At 41.3% G+C, this 25,767-nt stretch overlaps 1 protein-coding gene across 3 annotated transcripts in view; it reads left to right on the top strand.

Annotated features, from left to right (window-relative positions):
• LOC110501493 (sodium channel protein type 2 subunit alpha) overlaps positions 1-10,567 on the top strand; it is a 32,358-nt gene extending 21,791 nt beyond the window's left edge. For 2 of the 3 annotated variants that reach the window (XM_021579092.3, XM_090215624.1), the window contains exons 17-24: positions 716-889; positions 1,127-1,249; positions 2,547-2,816; positions 2,986-3,039; positions 5,329-5,466; positions 5,620-5,724; positions 6,974-7,244; positions 7,338-10,350. In XM_021579092.3, coding sequence (XP_021434767.3) covers positions 716-889; positions 1,127-1,249; positions 2,547-2,816; positions 2,986-3,039; positions 5,329-5,466; positions 5,620-5,724; positions 6,974-7,244; positions 7,338-8,503 — 2,301 coding nt within the window. In that variant the 3' untranslated portion in view covers positions 8,504-10,350. Of the gene's footprint in view, positions 1-715; positions 890-1,126; positions 1,250-2,546; positions 2,817-2,985; positions 3,040-5,328; positions 5,467-5,619; positions 5,725-6,973; positions 7,245-7,337 lie in introns of all 3 variants that reach the window. The other variant, XM_090215623.1, reaches the window with a different exon arrangement.
• The last annotated feature ends 15,200 nt before the right edge of the window (positions 10,568-25,767 follow it).

Raw genomic sequence — 25,767 nt, 5'->3', positions numbered from 1 at the left:
AGGGGGCTGGCAAAGTATTTTTTTTTTTACATTTGATTTCACCTTTATTTAACCAGGTAGGCCAGTTGAGAACAAGTTCTCATTTGCAACTGCGACCTGGCCAAGATAAAGCAAAGCAGTTCGACACATACAACAACACAGAGTTACACATGGAATAAACAAACATACAATCAATAATACAGTAGCAAACTCTATGTACAGCATGTGCAAATGAGGTAGGATAAGAGAGGTAAAGGCAATAAATAGGCCATGGTGGCAAAGTAATTATAATATAGCAATTAAACACTGGAATGGTAGGATGTGCAAGGGATGAATGTGCAAGTTGAGATACTTGGGAGCAAAGGATCAAGACAAATAAATATATACAGTATGGGGATGAGGTGGATTGGACGGGCTATTTACAGATGGGCTATGTACAGGTGCAGTGATCTGTGAGCTGCTCTGACAGCAGCTCACAGCAAATTCAGCGAATGACAGCAAATTCTCCTCCATTGTCTGACCCTTATGAAAAACTACAAAGGAGTAGAAATGCAGTACCACATGCAGCTGCTCTGTTGTTCAACGGGCTCAGTATTGTGTAATTGACAATTCTGTGATCGCTTGACACAGAAATAACTGGCAACAGATCTGACGAGGCTGCAGCTACTACCCTAGAGTGTGAGATTACTGTGGTGTATAGGACGGGATCATCTGATTTGAGTGTGTTTACATCAAGGCATTTGAGGACATCTACATCGAGAAGAGGAAGACGATTAAGACGGTGTTGGAGTTTGCAGACAAAGTCTTCACCCACATCTTCATCCTGGAGATGTTGCTGAAGTGGGTGGCCTATGGATTCGCCAAATACTTCACCAACGCTTGGTGCTGGCTGGACTTCCTCATTGTCGACGTAGGTCTTCTTTTGAAACGACCTTTTCACTTGCACAAAATATATGTAGTCTGGCAATGTTCACAATTAGCTTGTTTTGAGACATTGCCTTGACGTTTCAATGTAGAAATGCTACTGCCGTGTAGCTAAGGTGATGGAGTGACCTATTTCCTGGTTTAAAACTATTACTTGAGGCCCAGGAGAAAGCCTGTGCCAGCCAGTCCTTCGTCTCTTCTCATGGAGTCATTGTGTTTACAGGTGTCTCTTGTCAGCCTTGTGGCCAACGCCCTGGGCTACGCTGAGCTGAGTGCCATCAAGTCCCTGAGGACTCTACGAGCACTGAGGCCCCTGAGAGCGCTGTCCCGCTTCGAGGGAATGAGGGTAAGAGTCATCAGACCAGAGCCCTGTCCCGTTGCTTCACCGTGCATATCATCACAGCCTTTTACCAGCGTGACATCAGCGCCCTGCATGGGCACAGAGCTCTGTAGTCAAACTAAGGTCCACTGCAACCCAACAGCTGGAGAATGTAAAGTTCACTCACTCCATGCATGTATATTTAGAGTTACCTTTCCTCTCCTATTCCTCATTTTCCAGCTATATGTGTTTTCAGCAGGGTTGTGGTCAATTCCATTTGAATTCCAGTCAATTCAGAAAGTTAACCAAACTCCAATTCCAAATTTGTCTAATTTAAAAAGCATTGAAGAGAATTGGAATTTCAGTGTACTTACTGATTGACTGGAATCGACCCCAACCCTGGTTTTCAGGATGAGAGTTTCCGTCAGTCCCACTGGCAGGCCATGTGCACTCATCAGAGGATGTCAGCGTTATTGAAAACGAATCAATAAGACGCGGAAAAACGCATTCACTTTACTTAAACAAAATGTGAACAAACTGAAGTCTTGGAGGCTACTGCACTTAACCAAAATGTGTGGTACTCTCACTGGAATGTATATTTTACGGTGCAATACAAGCTCTAGCCAGGGGTTTGGATGCTTATGTCATATGTGCAGGATGGGTGTCGACTGCTATAATCAATGTAGCTCTTATCGATCAGATTCTCTCATGTAGTGGTTGGCTAGATTTCCACCAGTACTGTGACGACGGTCTCTCCTCACGTGGTTGTCACTGAATTCTCCCATCTGTATGACTGACTTCTCATTGCTTCGCTGGCTCTATATTGATGTTCTCTGAAACGGTACTGTGTTTGGATGTGTCTTGCTGCGGGGGACTGCCTTTAATGTGAACACTACTTGTGTGTTTGTATTTTTATTTACAGTAAACAAATTATGTGACTTCATCCTGCCTCTACAAGGTTTTTTCTGTTTCGTTTTTTCCCCACTGTAGCCTAAATGATTCACTAAAACGTAAACATAGCCTATAGTATCTCCTTTACAGATACATTCCCCCTCTTCTCCTTGTTCTTTCCTTTGCGTCTCACCTTGCTGTTGTCATTGTTGTTAATAAGCTGTGGTGTTAGTGATTCTTGTGTTGAGTTTTGACTGATGTGTACACTGCCATTTAAACACTTTACTCGTGTGTTTTCCTATTTTCACCATCACCAAAGTCAACAAGTAGCCCACAGTATTTCTTGTCAGTTCTGAAAATGAGCATCCTTACCCAATGAGATATCGTCTATGCTCCTACATCTGAGACTGAGGCCGTGTGTGAATCCTTACAGGTGGTGGTCAACGCTCTGCTCGGAGCCATCCCCTCCATCTTCAATGTGCTGCTGGTCTGCCTCATCTTCTGGCTCATCTTCAGCATCATGGGCGTTAACCTGTTTGCAGGGAAATACTACCATTGTGTCAACATCACCACACAGGAGCGCTTCAAAGTTAGAGACGTAGCTAACAAGACAGAATGTTTGGCTTTGGAAGGTGCCTACTGGAAGAATGTCAAGATCAACTTTGATAACGTGGGAGCGGGCTATCTGGCACTGTTACAAGTGGTGAGCTGCTCTCTCTCATATCACCAGAAATATTTTATTGATAGAGACTGGACCTACGTCAAAGGTGTTGTACCAATTCCGTGTGGGCAGGTGAGTTGTGTGAGGGCGATGTACTTCTGAACTAGTGTCTTAACTACTAAGTAATAACATTTTCCTTACTTTCTCTGAGGCTACATTCAAAGGCTGGATGGACATCATGTATGCAGCTGTGGACTCTCGCAATGTAAGTATTTTCAGGAATACCTTTCACAAGGTATTTCAGGCTAATGGCTGATTGTGTTTGCACATTTTCAATTTATATATCATAGTGTTGTTGTTTGTATGATATTGTTAATTAGGTGACAATACCTGAGAAGTTGCTGTTTGAATGATATATTGGCACGGTGTTGTTAGGCACGGGATGAAGTCGAGTACCGGCAAACCATGCCAATATCAAACACCGGCTTCGAGGGCATTATCACTTTTATACAACGGGTTACCAACATATTCAAATAATGATTGACATAATTTCATTTAAAAAAATCGTTATTTTGATAAATTTATTCAAACAATTGAATCCTTCCACAAAATATTGTCCCAACACAAATCTAGGGTTGCTATCCAAACCAGCTGGTCGTTCGTTCGTTCTATCGGTTCTGTTGCTAGAGACGCGACCCAGTTGTTCGTTCTAAATGTTCCATATTGGCTGGCAACGTTCTTATCCCTTGCTTGCTAGCTAGCCAACTACGGCTAACTTACAGTCACTTCAAAAATTGCAGCCAGAATAACAACAAAGTAGCTGCATTTGCATTTGATTAAGCTGTTTTCTAGAGACATTTATTTGGATACAGCCATAACAATGATCTAATTTCCCATGGCATAGAAAATATTCTCACTCGTCAGGACACTGTTGTTCAGAGGAGCTCGCCAACAACACAGCTAACACAATCACTTCAAACTGAAGCTGGAAAGACCAGTTGCGATTAGTTTTGTTTGACCTTTTTTCAATTGACATGTCTTTGTACACTGCATTCGGAAAGTATTCAGACCTCTTGACTTTTTCCACATTTTGTTACGTTACAGCCTTGTTCTAAAATGTATACAATTGTTTTGTTTTTCCCTCATCAATCTACACACAATACCCCATAATGACAAAGCAAAAATGTTTTTTTATAAATTCTTTCAAATTGAAAAAAAAAAATGACATCTGGAATATAACATTTATATAAGTATTCAGGCCCTTTACTCAGTAATTTGTTGAAGCACCTTTGGCAGCGATTGAAGCCTCAAGTCTTCTTGGATATGATGCTACAAGCTTGGATGGGAAGCGTTGCTGCACAGCTATTTTCAGGTCTCTCCAGAGATGTTTGATCAGGTTCATCTGGGCTCTGACTGGGCCACTCAAGGACATTCAGAGACTTGTCCCGAAGCCACTCCTGCGTTGTCTTGGCTTTGTGCTTAGGGGCGTTGTCCTGTTAGAAGGTGAACCTTCACCCCAGTCTGAGGTCCTGAGCGCTCTGGAGCAGGTGTTCATCAAGGAGGTACCAAACTTCAATTTAAGAATGCATTGAAGGTTCTTGGGGACCTTCAATGCTACAGAAATGTTGTTGGTACCCTTCTCCTGATCTGTGCCTTAACAAAATCCTGTCTTGGAGCTCTACGGACAATTCCTTTGACCTCATGGCTTGGTTTTTGCTAGACCAATGCGGGACCTTATATATACAGGTGTGTGCCTTTCCAAATCATGTCCAATCAATTGAATTTACCACAGGTGGACTCCAATCAAGTTGTAGAAATATCTCAATGATGATCAATGGAAACAGGATGCAGCTGAGCTTAATTTTGAATCATATAGCAAAGATTCTGAATGCTTATGTAAATAAGGTATTTCTGTTTTTTATTTTTAATAAACTTGCAAAGATTTCTAAAAACCTGTTTTCACTTTGTCATTATGGGTTATTGTGTGTAGATTAATGAGGATTTGTTTTATTTAATCAATTTTAGAAGAAGGCTGTAACATAACAAAATGTGGAAAAGGTAAAGTGGTCTGAATACTTTCTGAATGCACTGTATTTATTCATAAAAATGATACCAGCTGATTCATGATTTCGACTGGCTGAGAAACGCTGTCTGCTTGTCTGTCTGTCTCGTCCCCGCTCCCATCACGTTCATTACTATGGGAGAGCTGGGGATAGAATTTGAATATTGAAACAATGTTGCAAATGTCGGAGAGACAGACAACAAGGTTTATACAAATCTCTGCTGTTGAAAACAAAATGTTAGTGTAAAAGAAATGTGAGATAATGTCTAGATGCTTTTTATAGTGGAGATCAAGTTTATAAAGTTCCTGGCTGGGCTGATGGGACGGTGCAGTCAGATGGAACAGAGTAAATAGGCATTTTAACATCATGGATTTAACCAGTGGTAACTTGGGGAATAGACACCGGTTGGATTACGGTTTTAACCAATCAGCATTATGGATTAGACCCACCCGTTCTATAATGTATGGTAATACTATGCTATTCTATTACAGTTGGAAGATCAACCCGACTATGAAGTTAATCTGTACATGTATATGTACTTTGTGGTATTCATCATATTTGGATCCTTCTTTACACTCAACCTCTTCATTGGTGTCATTATAGACAACTTCAATCAGCAAAAGAAAAAGATAAGTATTTCGTGTTGTAGTAATCAGGCAATGATACGTGCATACATTTTCTATTTAAGGTATTTAAGGTATTGATGATTTTCTCCCCTCAATACTGGACTAGAAATGTATAAGAGCTGCAGGAGTTTAACTAGGTTTGTCTTGCCTCTTTACTTTGGAGGTCAAGACATCTTCATGACAGAGGAACAGAAGAAATACTACAATGCTATGAAGAAGCTTGGCTCAAAGAAACCCCAAAAGCCTATCCCAAGGCCAGCGGTAAGGTCATGCAGCCTGGTCTCAAAGCCATACGAATATACAATACGTATTTTTCTGCAACTCTAAGACGTATGGTATGTACTAATGGTCTAGTTACTTTAGACAGAAACTAAAGATGGTAGGTTGGTGGTAGTATACCATCTGGCAAGCCAAAGGTTGCATGTTCAAGTTGCATCAGGGACAAGTGTAGCATTTTAGCTTCCCATTCCCCTAACCCTTTCCCTAAGCTTAATCACAGTTTTCTAACCTTTTACATTTTTCTCCTAATCTTTGTTGTTTTAGTTCTCGTAAACTTTTACATAAATTATCCTAACATTTGTCGTTAGTTCTTCCAACTATCACGTTTCAGGTAAAACCCAAATGCAGACTGTGTTGAAGTAACTATGATTATTACAGCAACGGGGGCAGGCAAACGACAGGTCAAGGCAGGCAGGGGTCGATAATCCAGAGTAGTGGCAAAGCCACAGGACGGCAGGCATGCTCAGGGTCAGCTTCAGGCAGAGGTAGGTAATCCAGAGTAGGGGCAAAGGCACAGGATGGCAGTCATGGTCAGGTCAGGCAGAGGTCGGTAATCCAGAGTAGGGGCAAAGGCACAGGACGGCAAGCAGGGTCATTGGCAGGCAGTGTGGTCAGGCAGGCGGGCTCAGAGACAGGACAGGCAAAGGTCAAAACCAGGTGAGTGAGAAAAGCGAGACTGGGGAAAAGCAGGAGCTGAGACAAAACGCTGGTTGACTTGATAAACAAGACAAATTGGCAACAGACAAACAAAGAACACAGGTATAAGTACCCAGGGGATAATGGAGAAGATGGAGGGGGGTGAAGACAAGGACAGGTGAAACAGATCAAGGCGTGACACCAACCACCAATGTAAATTCTCCCCGAAATGCTCCTTTGTTGTTACAATGCAACAAGTAAACCTGGTTTTCAGAGAAAGATGTATAATGCTATAAGTCCTCCAAGTGATTAATAAGTTCATTCAATTAGTATGCTATTGTACGACCGGGTAAGACGTATGATACTATGCGTCCTATAATTTGTATGATATTGTACGACCACTTTTCCATTAATTATGTAAGCTAAAATAACATAATATATCATACCAATTGGAGGGAACAAATGAACACCAAATCCAAATCCGATGAACTGCCCTGAGAACAGGTTGGGTCGTACCACTCTTTAACTTGTTCATTGTTTCGTGAACCTCTACTTCCTGGTTTTTCAGAATGTTTCTTTCTTATGTTTCCTCCAGAACAAGTTTCAAGGATATGTCTTTGATTTCATTACAAAGCAAGCCTTCGACATTGTCATCATGATTCTCATATGCCTTAATATGGTCACCATGATGGTGGAGACGGACGACCAGACGGACGACATGGATGGAATTCTCTATAAGATCAACCTGGTGTTTATTGTCATGTTTACCGGAGAGTGTATTCTGAAGATGTTCTCACTCCGCCAATACTACTTCACCATTGGGTGGAATGTATTTGACTTTATTGTTGTTATCCTGTCGATAATTGGTAAGATTTGTCACCTATTTCCATAGTTGTAATACTGCAATTTGACAGTCTGCTTTGGGGATTATTACATGTAATTCTTCTCTGTCCTAACAGGTATGTTTCTGTCTGAACTGATAGAGAAGTACTTTGTTTCACCAACCTTATTCCGAGTCATTCGACTGGCCCGGATTGGTCGCATCCTTCGCCTCATCAAGAGTGCCAAAGGAATCCGTACACTCTTGTTTGCTTTGATGATGTCACTTCCTGCCTTGTTCAATATTGGTCTCCTGCTCTTCTTAGTGATGTTTATCTATGCCATCTTTGGCATGTCGAACTTTGCATATGTCAGGAAGGAGTCTGGGATTGATGACATGTTCAACTTTGAGACATTTGGCAACAGCATGATTTGCCTGTTCCAGATCACCACGTCAGCTGGCTGGGACGGCCTGCTGGCACCCATCCTAAACAAGAGAGAGCCAGACTGTGACAGCCGTAAAGAGCACCCAGGCAGCAAGTACAAGGGGGGAGACTGTGGGAATCCCCCTGTAGCCATTATCTTCTTTGTGAGCTACATCATAATCTGTTTTCTCATTGTGGTCAACATGTACATTGCTGTCATCCTGGAGAACTTCAGTGTGGCCACTGAGGAGAGCGCTGAGCCCCTGAGCGAGGATGACTTTGAGATGTTCTACGAGGTCTGGGAGAAGTTTGATGCACGGGCCACCCAGTTCATGGAGTATGAGAAGCTGTCTGACTTCGCTGATGCCTTGGACCCCCCGCTACGCATTTCTAAGCCCAACAAGATCCAGTTGATCTACATGGATTTGCCCATGGTGAGTGGGGAGCGCATCCACTGCCTGGACATCCTGTTTGCCTTCACCAAGCGCGTCCTGGGTGAGGGCGAAGGCTTGGACATCCTCCGTGGTCAAATGGAGGAGCGCTTTATGGCCTCCAACCCCTCCAAGGTGTCCTACGAACCCATCACCACCACGCTACGCCGTAAACAAGAAGACATGTCTGCCCTGATAATTCAGAGAGCTTTCAGACGATATCTGCTCAGACGTATTGTTAAACGGGCCTCTGCCATGTACAAAGAGAAGATGCTCCTTGATAAAGAGGTTCTCGTCATAGACAAATTTAACGAGATCTCTACTTCAGACAGAACTGACATGACATACTCCACAGGCTCTCCCCCATCATATGACAGTGTCACAAAACCAGAGAAAAACAAATATGAAAAAGTCAAGAGAGAGAAGGAGGTGAAGAAGAAAAAGAAGTGAATGGATGTTGGGAAGATGCAACGTAGACGTTTCATTTTGTGACAAATTGTTTACAGCCTTTTGAAGGTGACTAATGTGTCAAGTGGACCTTCTTCTTTGGCGTGGATACCTATGCCAAACTGACAACGCTTACTTGAGTCTAAATGTAAGGTTGGCGTCTTTAATTAGGTAGTGACTCACATTCTTAGGCTGTCAGGTGACCCATTGTTCAGATAAATATTTATGTGGGGACAAAAACAAATAGCTGCCCGCCGACAGGTAGAAAAATGTGTTATGGGTGTTGTTCCGATGGGAAACATTTAGTTATGTTGTGCCCTGTAACTTCCCTTGCAGCCGGTACTTCCAAGACTGCATCCAGTGTCTTGCATTATAGCTGCCATATGATTTACTGACTTATTTTTCTTACAGAATCTTGTTTTTAATCATAGGTTGATTGTGTGACTGTTTTTTTTTCCTGCAAAAAGAGGGGTTTCATTTATTGCTTTAAAGGTAGTCTTGTTCAGGTAGTCTTGTAAATGTAGACCTGCATGAAGGCACTAAAATGTCTTTCATACTCTGATGAATCGGCAACATTATTACATGTTTACTCACACTATTATAAATCAACAAGAACATAGGTCTCCAGAGCATACAGTCCAAATACCATTACCACCAATGATCATCTACCATCAGTTTCAGAACAATAACATGGGCTATAATGCCAAACGCTATCTAGTAACACATACTTAGTTTTCCCGGCATTCATTCATCAGAATCTACCGTACTATACAGAATACATGAATCTTTACAGCTGGTTCACAGAGTTGATACCCATAGTATTCATTATCCATCTCTTCTGTCCAGCTTGTACCTCAATGGCTTCAAATACATGTCTATCTTGCCTTTTGTCTTCACAGTGGTGGATGCTAAAACGAGCCAATGTCCCCTGCACAGTATAGTTGTGTCAGTCGGGTGTAAGTCACCTCATTTAGTCGCCAAGCCTCTGACAAGAGAAACACTGTATTCTGTAACACATGTGCTCATCACATTCTAGCGTCATGACTCTGCGTTTTTGCCACTGCAACATCACTGGTCAGTGCTAGAAAACGTCCTTGTCTTTTTACCAAAACCAAATTCATTTGTGTGCACCTTTCCTTCCTCACTTCCCAAATAGTTTTCCATTGTTATTGATGTATCTGTATGTACACATTCTATAATATATGAAATATACAAACATATTTTATATATTAGGTGGTAGTTTTCATGTATAATGGAATATATGAAGTTGTTAGTGTTATTTAGTACATATAAATGTATATATTACATTCTGCATTCTCTGCTCTATATGGCAGACAGACCAGAGTATGATGCATCCTGCTGAGGCTGTGAGGAGATTGTGTTTAGATTTCACTCAATGTCTATATAAATACTGTAATATAATACTTTTTCTTTGTACTATATAACCCCTTTGTAAATAATTTTGCTACACAATATGGCTACACTGTCTGCACCATAGCCACTTTAGTTATTTCAGCTTCACTGCACTTTTTCATTCTGTGTGATCTCGTGAAGGGGAAGTGGACTTCTCGTTTTGATTCTTGCCATTTTTTTTTTTATCATGTGTCATTTGTAAACTGTGGTCACAGCTTACCTCACATGCTTTATCATAATAAATATCTAAGATGGAACGTCAGGTTCAGGGAATTCTGAATGTGATTGTCTCAAGGCTAGTGTGACTGCACACGTCTTCGATTGTTTCCTGCGTTTGTTTACATTTGTGTAGTTATTCAATTCTTCAGGATGTTACTTTTGCCAGCTGTTCACTCTGTATAATATGTCACAAGTATCTGTAATTAAAATGCTATAAAGTATACATTTATAGGAGTATATTTCGCATGTAATAGAAAACATTCATAATATAATACATTTATACACAATTCATGTTTTGATTACATAACAGTTAATACATCCCGTCTTTTACATGCATAATGCTTGTAGTGAATGAGTAAACTGCATGCAAGATATTGCTATCACCCATCCCATTGAAAAGCTAAATGAATAAAGAAAGAATGCATATCTGTAAAATATGAATTTATTCCATTGCACGTATTTACGACTACTAATTTACAACACTGCCATCCATTTACATTTTAGTCATCTAGCAGACGGCATCGATACATGACATCAACATACTCTATACATACATTATTATCCCAGTTACCAGTGTGGTTTTGCACACTAAACAAATGTTTTCAAAGCAGTGGCCAGTGAGTTAAATGAATTCTTCCAAGGCCCTGGAGTTTTTCCCGTGTCAGGGAACACTTTTCTCTTGATTATGTGACCTGACCAGTAAACACTATAAATACATCATGCTAATATGTAGTTGCCTATGGTGTTCCAGAAGTAAAGCCTCACATGTCGCTAAACGGAAGTCTTACATGTTTTTTTTAAAGAATTTGTATTCAGTATATCCTGACCATTACACTGCATTTCACAACACTAAATACAGTACGTCATAATATAGTAAAGATTTAAAACAAATGACTTATCCTGTTGAGAAACAATATCCCAAGTTTAAATACAGTAATACAATAATGTACATACACTCAAGGGTAAAAAAAATAAAAATAAATGTTTTGTTGTTGTAGACAATTCAAGGAGTTGGTCTGATGGTCTGATGTGATGTCATCAATCTTCCCCTTTACTTGTGCTATGATATGACTTAAGGCGCTAGCATGCTTCAGTTCGGCTGGCCTAGCCAAACCCAGTTAGCCGAACTGAACGAGGGTGCTCACATACTACCGTTAAAAGACCTTCGTTTGAAAAATGAGAAAATAGCAGCAATACTACTGTTTGTCCATTTTGAGATGCCGTAGACAGTATACACTTCCTCAAAATAGTCAGAATTAATCTAAGATGACTTAAGAAATCTGTCATTAATTGAGACTTTTTTTGCTGAAGAGATCTTAGTCCTACAATTTGATATCTAAGATGTTTAGTGCAGTATTTTTCAATATAAAAATAGCATGAAAATTTGTCGTCTCGTTGAATGACAACAAAAACTTTATTGAAGAATCCCTATTGTTGACCAATCACCGACAAAGGGGGGTAGACTTCGGCTCTGAACTTCGGCTTGCCTTCAGATTTTTTTTGTGTGTGGCTGAACAGCCAAAACAGTCTTCAACGAAGTCCAAAACGTACAAAAACATCACATATACAGAAACTCTACCGAACTGTTTCAGCTGTAAAGCATGCCTTTACAGTACCTGGACCACCTAACGTTATTGAGATAATGACTTTTGCTAAATAAATCAGGTGTTAGAATGAGGTGAAAAGGAGACCGGAGTGCCACTTTAATCATGGCTTGATTTCACTGGACATAACATGTGCATTGGAATGAATTACAGTACGTGGACTACCAAGACAATTACACAATGCCAATCCAGCCATCTATTATATAGAACAAGAGCTATAACAACCATCAGCTATCTCTCACAATCACCTTCCATCTGCATGCATTGGCAATTGCTGTGGATGTTGCTGAACCATGTGCTGTTACCACTCCTCATTAATGTCACCAAAGGCACATGATTACTGAATCTACTCCTGACATGACTAACCCAAGAAATGTAAATGCATGTACAGTATTACAGTATGCATAAAAAATGGTACTACTGTATTGTATGCACTTTAGTAGGAGGATTGAGAGCTGAACCTAAATCCCAAAGCTCTGAATGATCGATATGAGTAAGCACGATCATTCATATACAGTGGGGCAAAAAAGTATTTAGTCAGCCACCAATTGTGCAAGTTCTCCCACTTAAAAATATGAGAGAGGCCTGTAATTTTCATCATAGGTACACTTCAACTATGACAGACAAAATGAGAAAAAAAATCCAGAAAATCACATTGTAGGATTTGTAATTAATTTATTTGCAAATTATGGTGGAAAATAAGTATTTGGTCAATAACAAAAGTTTATCTCAATACTTTGTTATATAACCATTGTTGGCAATGACAGAGGTCAAACGTTTTCTGTAAGTCTTCACAAGGTTTTCACACACTGTTGCTGGCATTTTGGCCCATTCCTCCATGCAGATCTCCTCTAGAGCAGTGATGTTTTGGGGCTGTTGCTGGGCAACACGGACATTCAACTCCCTCCAAAGATTTTCTATGGGGTTGAGATCTGGAGACTAGCTAGGCCACTCCAGGATCTTGAAATGCTTCTTACGAAGCCACTCCTTCGTTGCCTGGGCGGTATGTTTGGGATCATTGTCATGCTGAAAGACCCAGCCACGTTTCATCTTCAATGACCTTGCTGATGGAAGGAGATTTTCACTCAACATCTCACGATACATGGCACCATTCATTGTTTCCTTTACACGGATCAGTCGTCCTGGTCCCTTTGCAGAAAAACAGCCCCAAAGCATGATGTTTCCACCCCCATGCTTCACAGTAGGTATGGTGTTCTTTGGATGCAACTCAGCATTCTTTGTCCTCCAAACACGACGAGTTGAGTTTTTACCAAAAAGTTATATTTTGGTTTCATCTGATCATATGACATTCTCCCAATCTTCTTCTGGATCATCCAAATGCTCTCTAGCAAACTTCAGACGGGCCTGGACATGTACTGGCTTTATCAGGGGGATACATCTGGCACTGCAGGATTTGAGTCCCTGGCGGCGTAGTGTGTTACTGATGGTAGGCTTTGTTACTTTGGTCCCAGCTCTCTGCAGGTCATTCACTAGGTCCCCCCGTGTGGTTCTGGGATTTTTGCTCACCATTCTTGTGATCATTTTGACCCCACAGGGTGAGATCTTGCATGGAGCCCCAGATCGAGGGAGATTATCAGTGGTCTTGTATGTCTTCCATTTCCTAATAATTGCTCCCACAGTTGATTTCTTCAAACCAAGCTGCTTACCTATTGCAGATTCAGTCTTCCCAGCCTGGTGCAGGTCTACAATTTTGTTTCTGGTGTCCTTTGACAGCTCTTTGGTCTTGGCCATAGTGGAGTTTGGAGTGTGACTGTTTGAGGTTGTGGACAGGTGTCTTTTATACTGATACCAAGTTCAAACAGGTGCCATTAATACAGGTAACGAGTGGAGGACAGAGGAGCCTCTTAAAGAAGAAGTTACAGGTCTGTGAGAGCCAGAAATCTTGCTTGTTTGTAGGTGACCAAATACTTATTTTCTACCATATTTTGCAAATACATTTAAAAAAATCCTACAATGTGATTTTCTGGATTTTGTCTGTCATAGTTGAAGTGTACCTATGATGAAAATTACAGGCCTCTCTCATCTTTTTAAGTGGGAGAACTTGCACAATTGGTGGCTGACTAAATACTTTTTTGCCCCACTGTATGTAGGGCATCTTTAGTTCATTATTTCATTTTGTTTTGTACTCTATTCCTCTTTTTCCCCCCTGTGTACTTCAGAGGAGAAATGTGTTTGTCTATCGTTTGTTACCTTCCATCGGCAGCGTTTCAGCAACATTTTTTAGCTATTTACAATCCACATTGCTGTATTTACACAGGAATTTTAGGTGCCTCTTAATACGCTTTACAGTTCAAAGTCTGGTTTCTTCCCCTAGTGAGGTCTTGGGAGAACTGCAGTGCGGACAGCCAAAAATAACTAACATTTATTTTATTGTTTTATTTTTTTACCCCCTTTTCTCCCCAATTTCGATCTTGTCTCATAGCTGCAACTCCCCAACTCCCCGGGCTAGGGAGGCGAAGGTCGAGTCATGCGTCCTCCGAAACATGACCCACCAAATCGCGCTTCTTAACACCCGCCCACTTAACCCGGAAGCCAGCCACACCAGTGTGTCCCAGGAAACACTGCTCAACTGACGACAGAGGTCAGCCTGCAGGCTACAAGTAGTCGCTAGAATGCGATGAGCCAAGAAAATCTCCCCCTGGGCCAAACAATACCCTAACCCGGACGACGCTGGGCCAGTGGTGCGCCGCCCTATGGGACTCCCAATCACGGCCTGTTGTGATACAGACTAGTGTAACCAATGTGAAATGGCTAGCTAGTTAGTGGGGTGTGTGCTAATAGCGTTTCAATCGGTGACGTCACTCGCTCTAAGACCTTGAAGTAGTTGTTCCCCTTGCTCTGCAAGGGCCACGGCTTTTGTGGAGCGATGCTTCGAGAATGGCTGTTGTCGATGTGTCTAGAGGGTCCCTGGTTCGAGCCCAGGTAGGGGCGAGGAGAGTGACGGAAGCTAAACTGTTACACTAGGATGGAACTCGGGTCTGTAGTGACGCCTCAAGCAGTGCCTTAGACTGCTGTGCCACTAAATAAAAGTGTTTTATAAAAAAAATTGGAACAAAAGATTAAGAGTACCGATTATTGTATGGGACTATATACAAATGTTTTTGAGAAAGATAATTAGAAAAACAAAATTGAGTAAAAGATTAATTTTGATAAACTAAAATGTAATGAATTAAAGATGAGTTTTTCTTGTAAAAAAAAGCAAAAAGTACAGATTTTAAGGTTGTGTCTTTAGATTTGGGGTGGGGTTGGTCGCGAGAAATTCTTGCGAGTAAAATGGTGTCCCCAGAAATTATTGCAAAATAAATGGGGTCCCCGCTCAAAAAAGTTTGAATACTACTGCTTTACAGCGTACTGTTTCATTTCAAATATATTCCAAACAAAATATGAACACAACACAATATTCAACTGGAATACATTTTCAGGTTGGACTATCTGTATGCTGATGTGTGAATACCTTGTACCTGTCATAGTTCAATGCAGTCTTAGATTTTATTGAACAAAATGCTGGATATGAATTGATATTAGTAAATTCTAAGTTACTGTTGGGTATCAAGTAGTATGATTTTCTTCCCCTTGAATAGCATAACTCTTCCTCAACTCTATGATGTACTGTTCTTGAATGGAAAATGATAAAGTTATTTTTCACAAGATTCAGTTTCGTTATACATTTTATCTTTGTTTGTCTTTTTTTTCCTAAGTGGTGTAAATGTCTTGAATGCACTCAGGTTTCAAGAGAGGGGGAATTGCTTTAGGCCAACAGCAACTCTGCTACCAAAATCAGAGCTATATTTCAACACCTGAGAGTTCATCAGAGATACAGTAGCAGCTGACATCTATGCTGAGAGGTCAGGGCTGACTGTCCCTGTTTAACCTGTTTAAGGCTTTTGGGTGAATGAATAGTGGTGGAACCAGGTACACTAGTAGGAATGGCAGCTGAGCCTCTGTCTCTAGAGACAGTCAATGCCAGCCAGTGGCGGTTGGTGCCGTTTAAGAATAGCATGGCCTTATTACTATTACAGCATATTGGATGACTGTCATTCATATTCCATTCACCCAGTTCAATGTAACATTAATAGGTTTAGGCTACTACGTGATACTCAAATTTTCCCTATACCTATCATGAGGTTGCTGCAACCTAATCAAATCAAATTGTATTTGTCACATACGGTCATGATCGTCGAAGTGAGGAGACCAAAGCGCAGCGTGATGTGAATACATATTTTTTAATGAAAGATGAAAAAACACGAAGTACACTAAACAAACAAACAAAATAACAAGACGAACGTGACCACTATCAAAACTGAGTGCAAACATGCAACATCACATAGATAATAACCCACAAACCCAAACTGGAAAATGGCAACCTAAATAGGTTCCCCAATCAGAGACAATGATAAACAGCTGCCTCTGATTGGGAACCAAACCAGGCCACCATAGACCTACAAAATGTCTAGACTAGACACACACCTAGACATACAAAACCCTAGATGAGACAAAAACATACATACCACCCTCACAGCGGGCCCCGGACTGAAGATCATCGTAGAGAGCGCTACTGGACTGAGGAGCGGCTCTGGCAGCTCCGGACAGGAGGGAGATTCCAGCATCGCCGGCGTGACAGCCGGCTCTGGCAGCTCCTGGTTGGCTGACGGCTCTGGCAGTTCCTGGCTGGCTGACGGCTCTGGCAGCTCCTGGCTGGCTGACGGCTCTGGCAGCTCCTGGCTGGCTGACGGTTCTGGCAGCTCCTGGCTGGCTGACAGCTCTGGCAGCTCCTGGCTGGCTGACGGCTCTGGCAGCTCCTGGCTGGCTGACGGCTCTGGCCGCTCCTGGCTGGCTGACGGCTCTGGCCGCTCCTGGCTGGCTGGCGGCTCTGGCCGGTCCTGGCTGGCTGACGGCTCTGGCAGGTCCTGGCTGACTGCCGGCTCTGGCGGCTCGTGGCTGACTGCCGGCTCTGGCGGCTCCTGGCTGGCTGACGGCTCTGGCAGCTCCATGCTGACTGACGGCTCTGGCAGCTCCTGGCTGACTGATGGCTCAGGACAAACTGGCGGCTCTGACGGCTCAGGACAGACTGGCGGCTCTGACGGCTCAGGACAGACTGGCGGCTCTAGCGGCTCAGGACAGACGGGAGACTAGCGGCTCAGGACAGATGGGAGACTCTAGCGGCTCAGGACAGACGGGTGACTCTAGCGGCTCAGGACAGACGGGAGACTCTAGCGGCTCAGGACAGACGGGAGACTCTAGCGGCTCAGGACAGTCGGGAGACTCTGGCGGCTCAGGACAGGAGGAAGGTTCTGGCAGCGCTGGACAGGCGGGAGCACCTGTAGGCAGAAAACGGAGAGACAGCCTGGTGCGGGGGCACATACAGATGTTTAGCAGATGTTATTGCAGATGTGGCGAAATGCTTGTGTTTCTAGCTCCAACAGTGCAGTAATATCTAACAATTCACAACAATACACACAATACACACAACCTAAAAGTAAAATAATGGAATTAAGGAATATATGAATATTAGTACGAGCAATGTCGGAGTGGCATAGACTAAATACAGTAGAATAGAATACATATGAGATGAGTAAAGAAAAAGATGTAAACATTATTAAAGTGACTAGTTTACCATGATTAAAATGGCCAGTGATTTCAAGTCTATGTACAGTGCCTTGCGAAAGTATTCGGCCCCCTGGAACTTTGTGACCTTTTGCCACATTTCAGGCTTCAAACATAAAGATATAAAACTGTATTTTTTTGTGAAGAATCAACAACAAGTGGGACACAATCATGAAGTGGAACGACATTTATTGGATATTTCAAACTTTTTTAACAAATCAAAAACTGAAAAATTGGGCGTGCAAAATTATTCAGCCCCTTTACTTTCAGTGCAGCAAACTCTCTCCAGAAGTTCAGTGAGGATCTCTGAATGATCCAATGTTGACCTAAATGACTAATGATGATAAATACAATCCACCTGTGTGTAATCAAGTCTCCGTATAAATGCACCCGCACTGTGATAGTCTCAGAGGTCCGTTAAAAGCGCAGAGAGCATCATGAAGAACAAGGAACACACCAGGCAGGTCCGAGATACTGTTGTGAAGAAGTTTAAAGCCGGATTTGGATAGAAAAAGATTTCCCAAGCTTTATTATTATATTGAAATGGAAGGAGTATCAGACCACTGCAAATCTACCAAGACCTGGCCGTCCCTCTAAACTTTCAGCTCATACAAGGAGAAGACTGATCAGAGATGCAGCCAAGAGGCCCATGATCACTCTGGATGAACTGCAGAGATCTACAGCTGAGGTGGGAGACTCTGTCCATAGGACAACAATCAGTCGTATATTGCACAAATCTGGCCTTTATGGAAGAGTGGCAAGAAGAAAGACATTTCTTAAAGATATCCATAAAAAGTGTCATTTAAAGTTTGCCACAAGCCACCTGGGAGACACACCAAACGTGGAAGAAGGTGCTCTGGTCAGATGAAACCAAAATTGAACTTTTTGGCAACAATGCAAAACGTTATGTTTGGCGTAAAAGCAACACAGCTGAACACACCATCCCCACTGTCAAACGTGGTGGTGGCAGCATCATGGTTTGGGCCTGCTTTTCTTCAGCAGGGACAGGGAAGATGGTTAAAATTGATGGGAAGATGGATGGAGCCAAATACAGGACCATTCTGGAAGAAAACCTGATGGAGTCTGCAAAAGACCTGAGACTGGGACGGAGATTTGTCTTCCAACAAGACAATGATCCAAAACATAAAGCAAAATCTACAATGGAATGGTTCAAAAATAAACATATGCAGGTGTTAGAATGGCCAAGTCAAAGTCCAGACCTGAATCCAATCGAGAATCTGTGGAAAGAACTGAAAACTGCTGTTCACAAATGCTCTCCATCCAACCTCACTGAGCTCGAGCTGTTTTGCAAGGAGGAATGGGAAAAAATGTAATGTCTCTCGATGTGCAAAACTGATAGAGACATACCCCAAGCGACTTACAGCTGTAATCGCAGCAAAAGGTGACGCTACAAAGTATTAACTTAAGGGGGCTGAATAATTTTGCACGCCCAATTTTTCAGTTTTTGATTTGTTAAAAAAAGTTTGAAATATCCAATAAATGTCGTTCCACTTCATGATTGTGTCCCACTTGTTGTTGATTCTTCACAAAAAAATACAGTTTTATATCTTTATGTTTGAAGCCTGAAATGTGGCAAAAGGTCGCAAAGTTCAAGGGGGCCGAATACTTTCGCAAGGCACTGTATATGGGGCAGCCTATTGATGGCTATTTAACAGTCTGATGGCCTTGAAATAGAAGCTGTTTTTCAGTCTCTTGGTCCCTGCTTTGATGCACCTGTACTGATCTCGCCTTCTGGATGATAGCGGGGGGAACAGGCATGGGTGGTTATTGTCCTTGATGATCTTTTTGGCCATCCTGTGACATCGGGTGATGTAGGTGTCCTGGAGGGCAGGTAGTTTGCCCCTGAGAGCCCTGTGGTTGCGGGAGGTGCAGTTTCTGTACCAGGCGGTGATACAGCCCGACAGGATCCTCTCAATTGTGCATCTGTAAAAATTGTGAGGGTTTTAGGTGCCAAGCCAAATTTCTTCAGCCTCCTGAGGTTAAAGAGGCACTGTGGAATTTGCGGAATGAACACACCCCTGATCAAGCGTAAACACAGTAAATGCGTAAACACTTTCATAGCATCCACGTTGTATTCCTTCTCGCATCTATGAGCTCCTCCTTTCACCTTTTGCCCTTTGTTTGTGAGCTTCAATGCACAACACATCGACTGTATGTGACCAGGTGAAAAAACTTTCCAAGCCAAACCATATCATAACCGCTACACACAGCCTACATCATCGTCACCATATTAGCTGAAGTAACGTCATAGCAACATAGTTAATAGAACTAACGCGTTAATAAACCCACTACAATTATGCAGGGTGTTTGAGAAGGCTAAACTAGCTAACTGCATTTGCTAGCTAAGTAAGTGAAACTGAATGTTTAAAAAAATCACTCATTCTATCTCTCTCTTGCTTCTCCTTCATTTTATAAGAAATGAATTTGTTCAAAACTGTTAAACTATTGTCTTTCTCTCTCTTTGATTCAACTACTCACCACATTTTATGCAATGCAGTGCTAGCTAGATGTAGCTTATGCTTTCAGTAATAGATAAATTCTCTGATCCTTTGATTAGGTGGGCAACATGTCAGTTCATGCTGCAAGAGCTCTGATAGTTTGGAGTAAGTCCTCCGGAAGTCGTCATAATTACTGTGGAAGTCTATGGAACGGGGTGAGAACCATGACCCTCCTAGATTTTGTATTGAAGTCAATGTACGCAGAGGAGGATGGAAGCTAGCTGTCCTCCGGCTACACCATGGTGCTACCCTACAAAGTGTGGTTGAGGCTATAAAACAGTGTGTTTGCAAAACAGTGTGTTTTAATCAATTATTTGATGACGTGAATATATTTAGTATTGTTTATCTAAAAAGGTTAACTTTTATGTTTTACAATTGTATTTTTATGAAATTCACTGAGGAGGTTGGTCCTCCCCTTCCTCCTCTGAGGAGCCTCCACTGATGCCAGCTAATGTTTGCTACTCAGCTCAGGCTTAGTCACTGCTTTGCATGGCCCTGCTGGGAGTATAGCTACTAGCTAATGATTGAGGGCAGTGTGAAACCATCATTCTCTGCATCATAGCAAGGTTGGAAATGTGGACAAATTAACATTACATTTGTATGAAGCAATAGATTCACTCTCAACTCCAGAGATGAGACTCGGTCAGTGATTTTTCAATTAACATTTCCACTCTATTGAAAAATACCTAACTGTCCACTATTTTACAGAACATGTTACGATTGTCAGGCGCTATTGTCCGGTGAATAACATTTCAACAGACTTAAATCTACAAGGGGACAATCTGTTGCTGCCAAATCCAATCTGAAAAACATCTATTGCTACAACAGTTCTTCCTCTCTGTGCCTTTTAAAGGCTGAATCTGTGTCTAAATCCTGACCAAGTCACTGGTGATTTGTCAGTGTGCCCACATCCTTGTCAGAGTGTCTAAAGGATTCAAGGATGCCTCATGGAGACAGACTGACTTTAGCACACTATAATTTGTGAGAAATTGTATTATGTTTAATTCTGTGTAAGTGCTTTCTAATTCCTGCATTGTGTGTTCTATTAAATTACTGTTTGAACAGGAAATGTAGCAGGATATTGTGTTCATCATCCTAAACAATATACTTTTTCCTTGCTAAGATTAGGTTCACTGATTGGACCAGACCTGTCTCAAGTGACTAACCACATAATTGTAAAAGCATTAGGCATAAAGCTTTTCCAGTCACTCTTTAGGACTTTGACTATTGTTGTTGCACCCAAACCACAATAATTAGCAATAGTCTCAACAGTGTCCATTTATCATGTGGCAAATTTTAATGAGCACTTAATGGCAAGTCATCTTTGTTTGATGGGAAAAAACTTTTTCACTCATATTTACCGCTGAGTAGCAGTGAGGAAGTGTCTCAGAAACATGTCTCTTCTCACCACAAAATGTTAAATTACAAACACACGTGATCAAATACTTTTTATTTGTATTTCTTTTTCTATTTTTTATATATGTTCCTTTATTCATTTCCCACAACCCTACCCAACCTCTCCTAATTGGAGTAAACTAATGGACAACAACACTTAGGATTCTACTTATAGCTTATAAGTATTATATTCATTTAATGTGCACAATGCACCTTACAACAGTTATCTTCTGTTTGTTTTGAATCACATCCTTCAGCTACCATCAACCCCTCCCATCCATCTCTGAATCCCATCCTTCAGCTACCATCAACCCCTCCCATCCATCTCTGAATCCCATCCTTCAGCTACCATCAACCCCTCCCATCCATCTCTGAAGCCCATCCTTCAGCTACCATCATCCCCTCCCATCCATCTCTGAATCCCATCCTTCAGCTACCATCATCCCCTCCCATCCATCTCTGAATCCCATCCTTCAGCTACCATCAACCCCTCCCATCCATCTCTGAAGCCCATCCTTCAGCTACCATCATCCGCTCCCATCCATCTCTGAATCCCATCCTTCAGCTACCATCAACCCCTCTCATCCATCTCTGAAGCCGATCCTTCAGCTACCATCATCCCCTCCCATCCATCTCTGAATCCCATCCTTCAGCTACCATCATCCCCTCACATCCATCTCTGAATCCCATCCTTCAGCTACCATCATCCCCTCCCATCCATCTCTGAAGCCCATCCTTCAGCTACCATCATCCCCTCCCATCCATCTCTGAAGCCCATCCTTCAGCTACCATCATCCCCTCCCATCCATCTCTGAATCCCATCCTTCAGCTACCATCATCCCCTCCCATCCATCTCTGAAGCCCATCCTTCAGCTACCATCATCCCCTCCCATCCATCTCTGAAGCCCATCCTTCAGCTACCATCATCCCCTCCCTTCCATCTCTGAAGCCCATCCAGCTTGATTTCTACTTTGCAAAATATTTTAACTGTGCTGTTTCACAAATGTTCCGAACCACGTACATTTTACGTACACAGTATATTTTACATTCGTTGTCTTGTTGTTTTTAATCCCACCCTTCAGCTCCACACAACCCCTTCTATCTATCCCCCAACACCATCCATGTTTTATTTATATTTGCCATATATTTTTCAACTGTGCTGGGATGTATTATTCTATTATTGGTCGACTGACAATGACTTTTCAAACCCCCATTAGCGCTATCAGCAGAGTTAGCTCCAGGTAGATGTTGCACTTCTTCACCCATTCCTGGACATGAGACCAAAAACAAGCTACATGGACAGTACCAAAACAAATGATCTAATAATTCTGTCCCTTCACAGCTAAATATTCAGAGCTGGGATGGTTGTAACCCACCTATATAACATATAACATTCTATTGGTTGCAATACTTTCTTAGAATAATTTAAGGTCTTGAATCTGGCGTTGGTTTGCGTATCAGTTCATAAACCATGTGCCATGGAATCGGTACATTGCACAGCTGTCAATTGTTTGGTCCTTAAATGAAACGGGTATACTTTTTTTGTTTATCACAATTTTCTTTAACCAATTTTGGCCAACAGACAAGATTCTTACATTTCCCCCTTCCTTCTTCCATTTTTGCGGCAATGCTGCGGTTAGTTGGTTGTAATTTTGGGTGGAGTAGACATTTCCATATATTTCTGTTAGCTGCATGTGTGATGTAACTCCACCAGTCCAATTTATGAGATCATTTACAAAGATTATACCTTCTTCTATTATTGTTGAAAAAAAAATGTGTTTTTTTAATCATTTGGTATATTTGAGTTTAACCAGAATATTTGTTGTATTATTTGTTCTGTCTTTTCTGGTGGATTAAACTGAAATTGCAACCAACTTTCTATGGCTTGTTATAAAAATAGCGATATTTTGGAGATTATTTCATTTTCAAATACCTGAAAGTGAGCGATTGTAATCTGAATAAAGGGGAAAAGGCCATTCTTGAACATGGGGTGAGGCATTCTTACTGATCTTCTAGAGAACCAGTTCGTATGTAAGTATAACTTTTGAATGACTGACTTTAGTGAGACGTCTTGTGCTTTAATATTTTATAATTTCTGCCCTCCAAATTTATATTCATAAAATAAATAGGCCCGTATAATTTTATGTAGCTCACCGTTCCAAATCAAATTGAAAATGTTTTGCTAATACAATTTTAAAAAACAGGTCGCTTGGTGTAGGCAAGACCATAAGTAAATAGGTCAACTGGGATATGACTAAAGAGTTAATCAGGGTGATTTTTCCAGAAATAGACAGATGTTTAACTTTCCATCGTAGAAAAATCGTATCTATTTTTTGCTAACTTTCAATTACAATGTATTGTAGTGAGATCATTTCTTTCTTTCAGGATATGAATACAGAGTATGTCCACATCCCCTTCAGACCATTTTATTGGTTAACTACACGCTAATGTAGTACACTTATCATCATTTGGTTGTAATCAAGAGATCCTCTATTAGGCTGTGGAGGGATCCAAATTATGGATTTAAAAGAAAGCATGAATCATCAGCATACAATGACACCTTTGTTTTTCAGCCCTGGATCTCTAACCCCTTGATATTATTGTTGGATCTGATTTATTTTAATAGCTAACATTTCAATGGCCATAATAAATAGATATGCCGATAGTGGACAACCTTGTTTTACTCCTCTCAACAGTTTAATACTTTCAGAGAAGTACCATTATTTACTATTTTGCACCTGTGGTTACTGTACATAACTTTAATCCATTTTATAAGAGATTCTCCAAAATGTAAATATTCAAGGCATTTATATATAAATTCCAGTCGTACTTTATCAAAAGCCTTTTCAAAGTCAGCTATGCATACAAGGCCTAGTTTCCCAGATTTTTCTTAGTGTTCTATTGTTTCCAGTACTTGTCATAAATGATCTCCAATGTATCGTACATGTAAAAAACCTGTCTGATTAGGATGAATAATATCCGACAATACCTTTTTAAGTCTATGCACTATGCATTTTTCTAGAATTTTTGCATCACAACACGGAAGTGTAAGGGGCCTCCAATTTTTTTAATGGATCGGATCTTTATACTGTATATTCCACTTGGATCCTGTTTAAGTAATAATTAAATCAAACCTTCTTGTTGAGTGTCTGATAATCTACCATTTTTGTAGGCGTGGTTAAAACATGCTTGCATCAAGAAGTTCTTCCTCTGTATTTTGGAATTCACATGTCTTTCTGTACAGCTATTAATTTGACATTATTCATAGAAAAAAATCCATACAGTTATCTTCGGTTAGTGGAGATGGAGGAGACTGAAACAAAAACATGTGCTTAAAGTACTTTGCTTCCTCTTTCAAAATATTGTTTGGTGAATCATGGTTGACTCCATCATTTGTCATAAATTTCATTTAACAATTTTTGGTAGCATTTCTATGTTGAAGATTAAAAAATAATCTAATCAAATCAAATCAAATGTTATTTGTCACAGACACATGGTTAGCAGATGTTAATGTGAGTGTAGCGAAATGCTTGTGCTTCTAGTTCCGACAATGCAGTAATAAACAACGAGTAATCTAGCTAACAATTCCAAAACTACTACTTTATACACACAAGTGTAAAGGGATAAAGAATATGTACATAAAGATATATGAATGAGTGATGGTACAGAGCGGCATAGGCAAGATGCAGTAGATGGCATCGAGTACAGTATATATATATATGAGATGAGTATGTAAACAAAGTGGCATAGTTTAAAGTGGCTAGTGATACATGTATTACATAAAGATGCAGTAGATGATATAGAGTACAGTATATACGTATACATATGAGATAAATAATGTAGGGTATGTAAACATTATATTAAGTAGCATTGTCTAAAGTGGCTAGTGATATATTTTACATAAATTCCCATCAATTCCCATTATTAAAGTGGCTGGAGTTGAGTCAGTGTGTTGGCAGCAGCCACTCAATGTTAGTGGTGGCTGTTTAACAGTCTGATGGCCTTGAGATAGAAGCTGTTTTTCAGTCTCTCTGTCCCAGCTTTGATGCACCTGTACTGACCTCGCCTTCTGGATGATAGCGGGGTGAACAGGCAGTGGCTCGGGTGGTTGTTGTCCTTGATGATTTTTATAGCCTTGCTGTGACATCGGGTGGTGTAGGTGTCCTGGAGGGCAGGTAGTTTGCCCCCGGTGATGCGTTGTGCAGACCTCACTACCCTCTGGAGAGCCTTACGGTTGTGGGCGGAGCAGTTGCCGTACCAGGCGGTGATACAGCCCGACAGGATGCTCTCGATTGTGCATCTGTAGAAGTTTGTGAGTGCTTTTGGTGACAAGCCAAATTTCTTCAGCCTCCTGAGGTTGAAGAGGCGCTGCTGCGCCTTCTTCACAATGCTGTCTGTGTGGGTGGACCAATTCAGTTTGTCTGTGATGTGTACGCCAAGGAACTTAAAACTTACTACCCTCTCCACTACTGTTCCATCGATGTGGATAGGG

This window comes from Oncorhynchus mykiss, chromosome 22 (genome assembly GCF_057628025.1).
Source record: "Oncorhynchus mykiss isolate SJ-2025 chromosome 22, ASM5762802v1, whole genome shotgun sequence".
NCBI lineage: Eukaryota > Metazoa > Chordata > Actinopteri > Salmoniformes > Salmonidae > Oncorhynchus > Oncorhynchus mykiss.
Note: the sequence above shows the minus strand (reverse complement) of the source record. Positions and strands in the feature narration are given on the sequence as shown.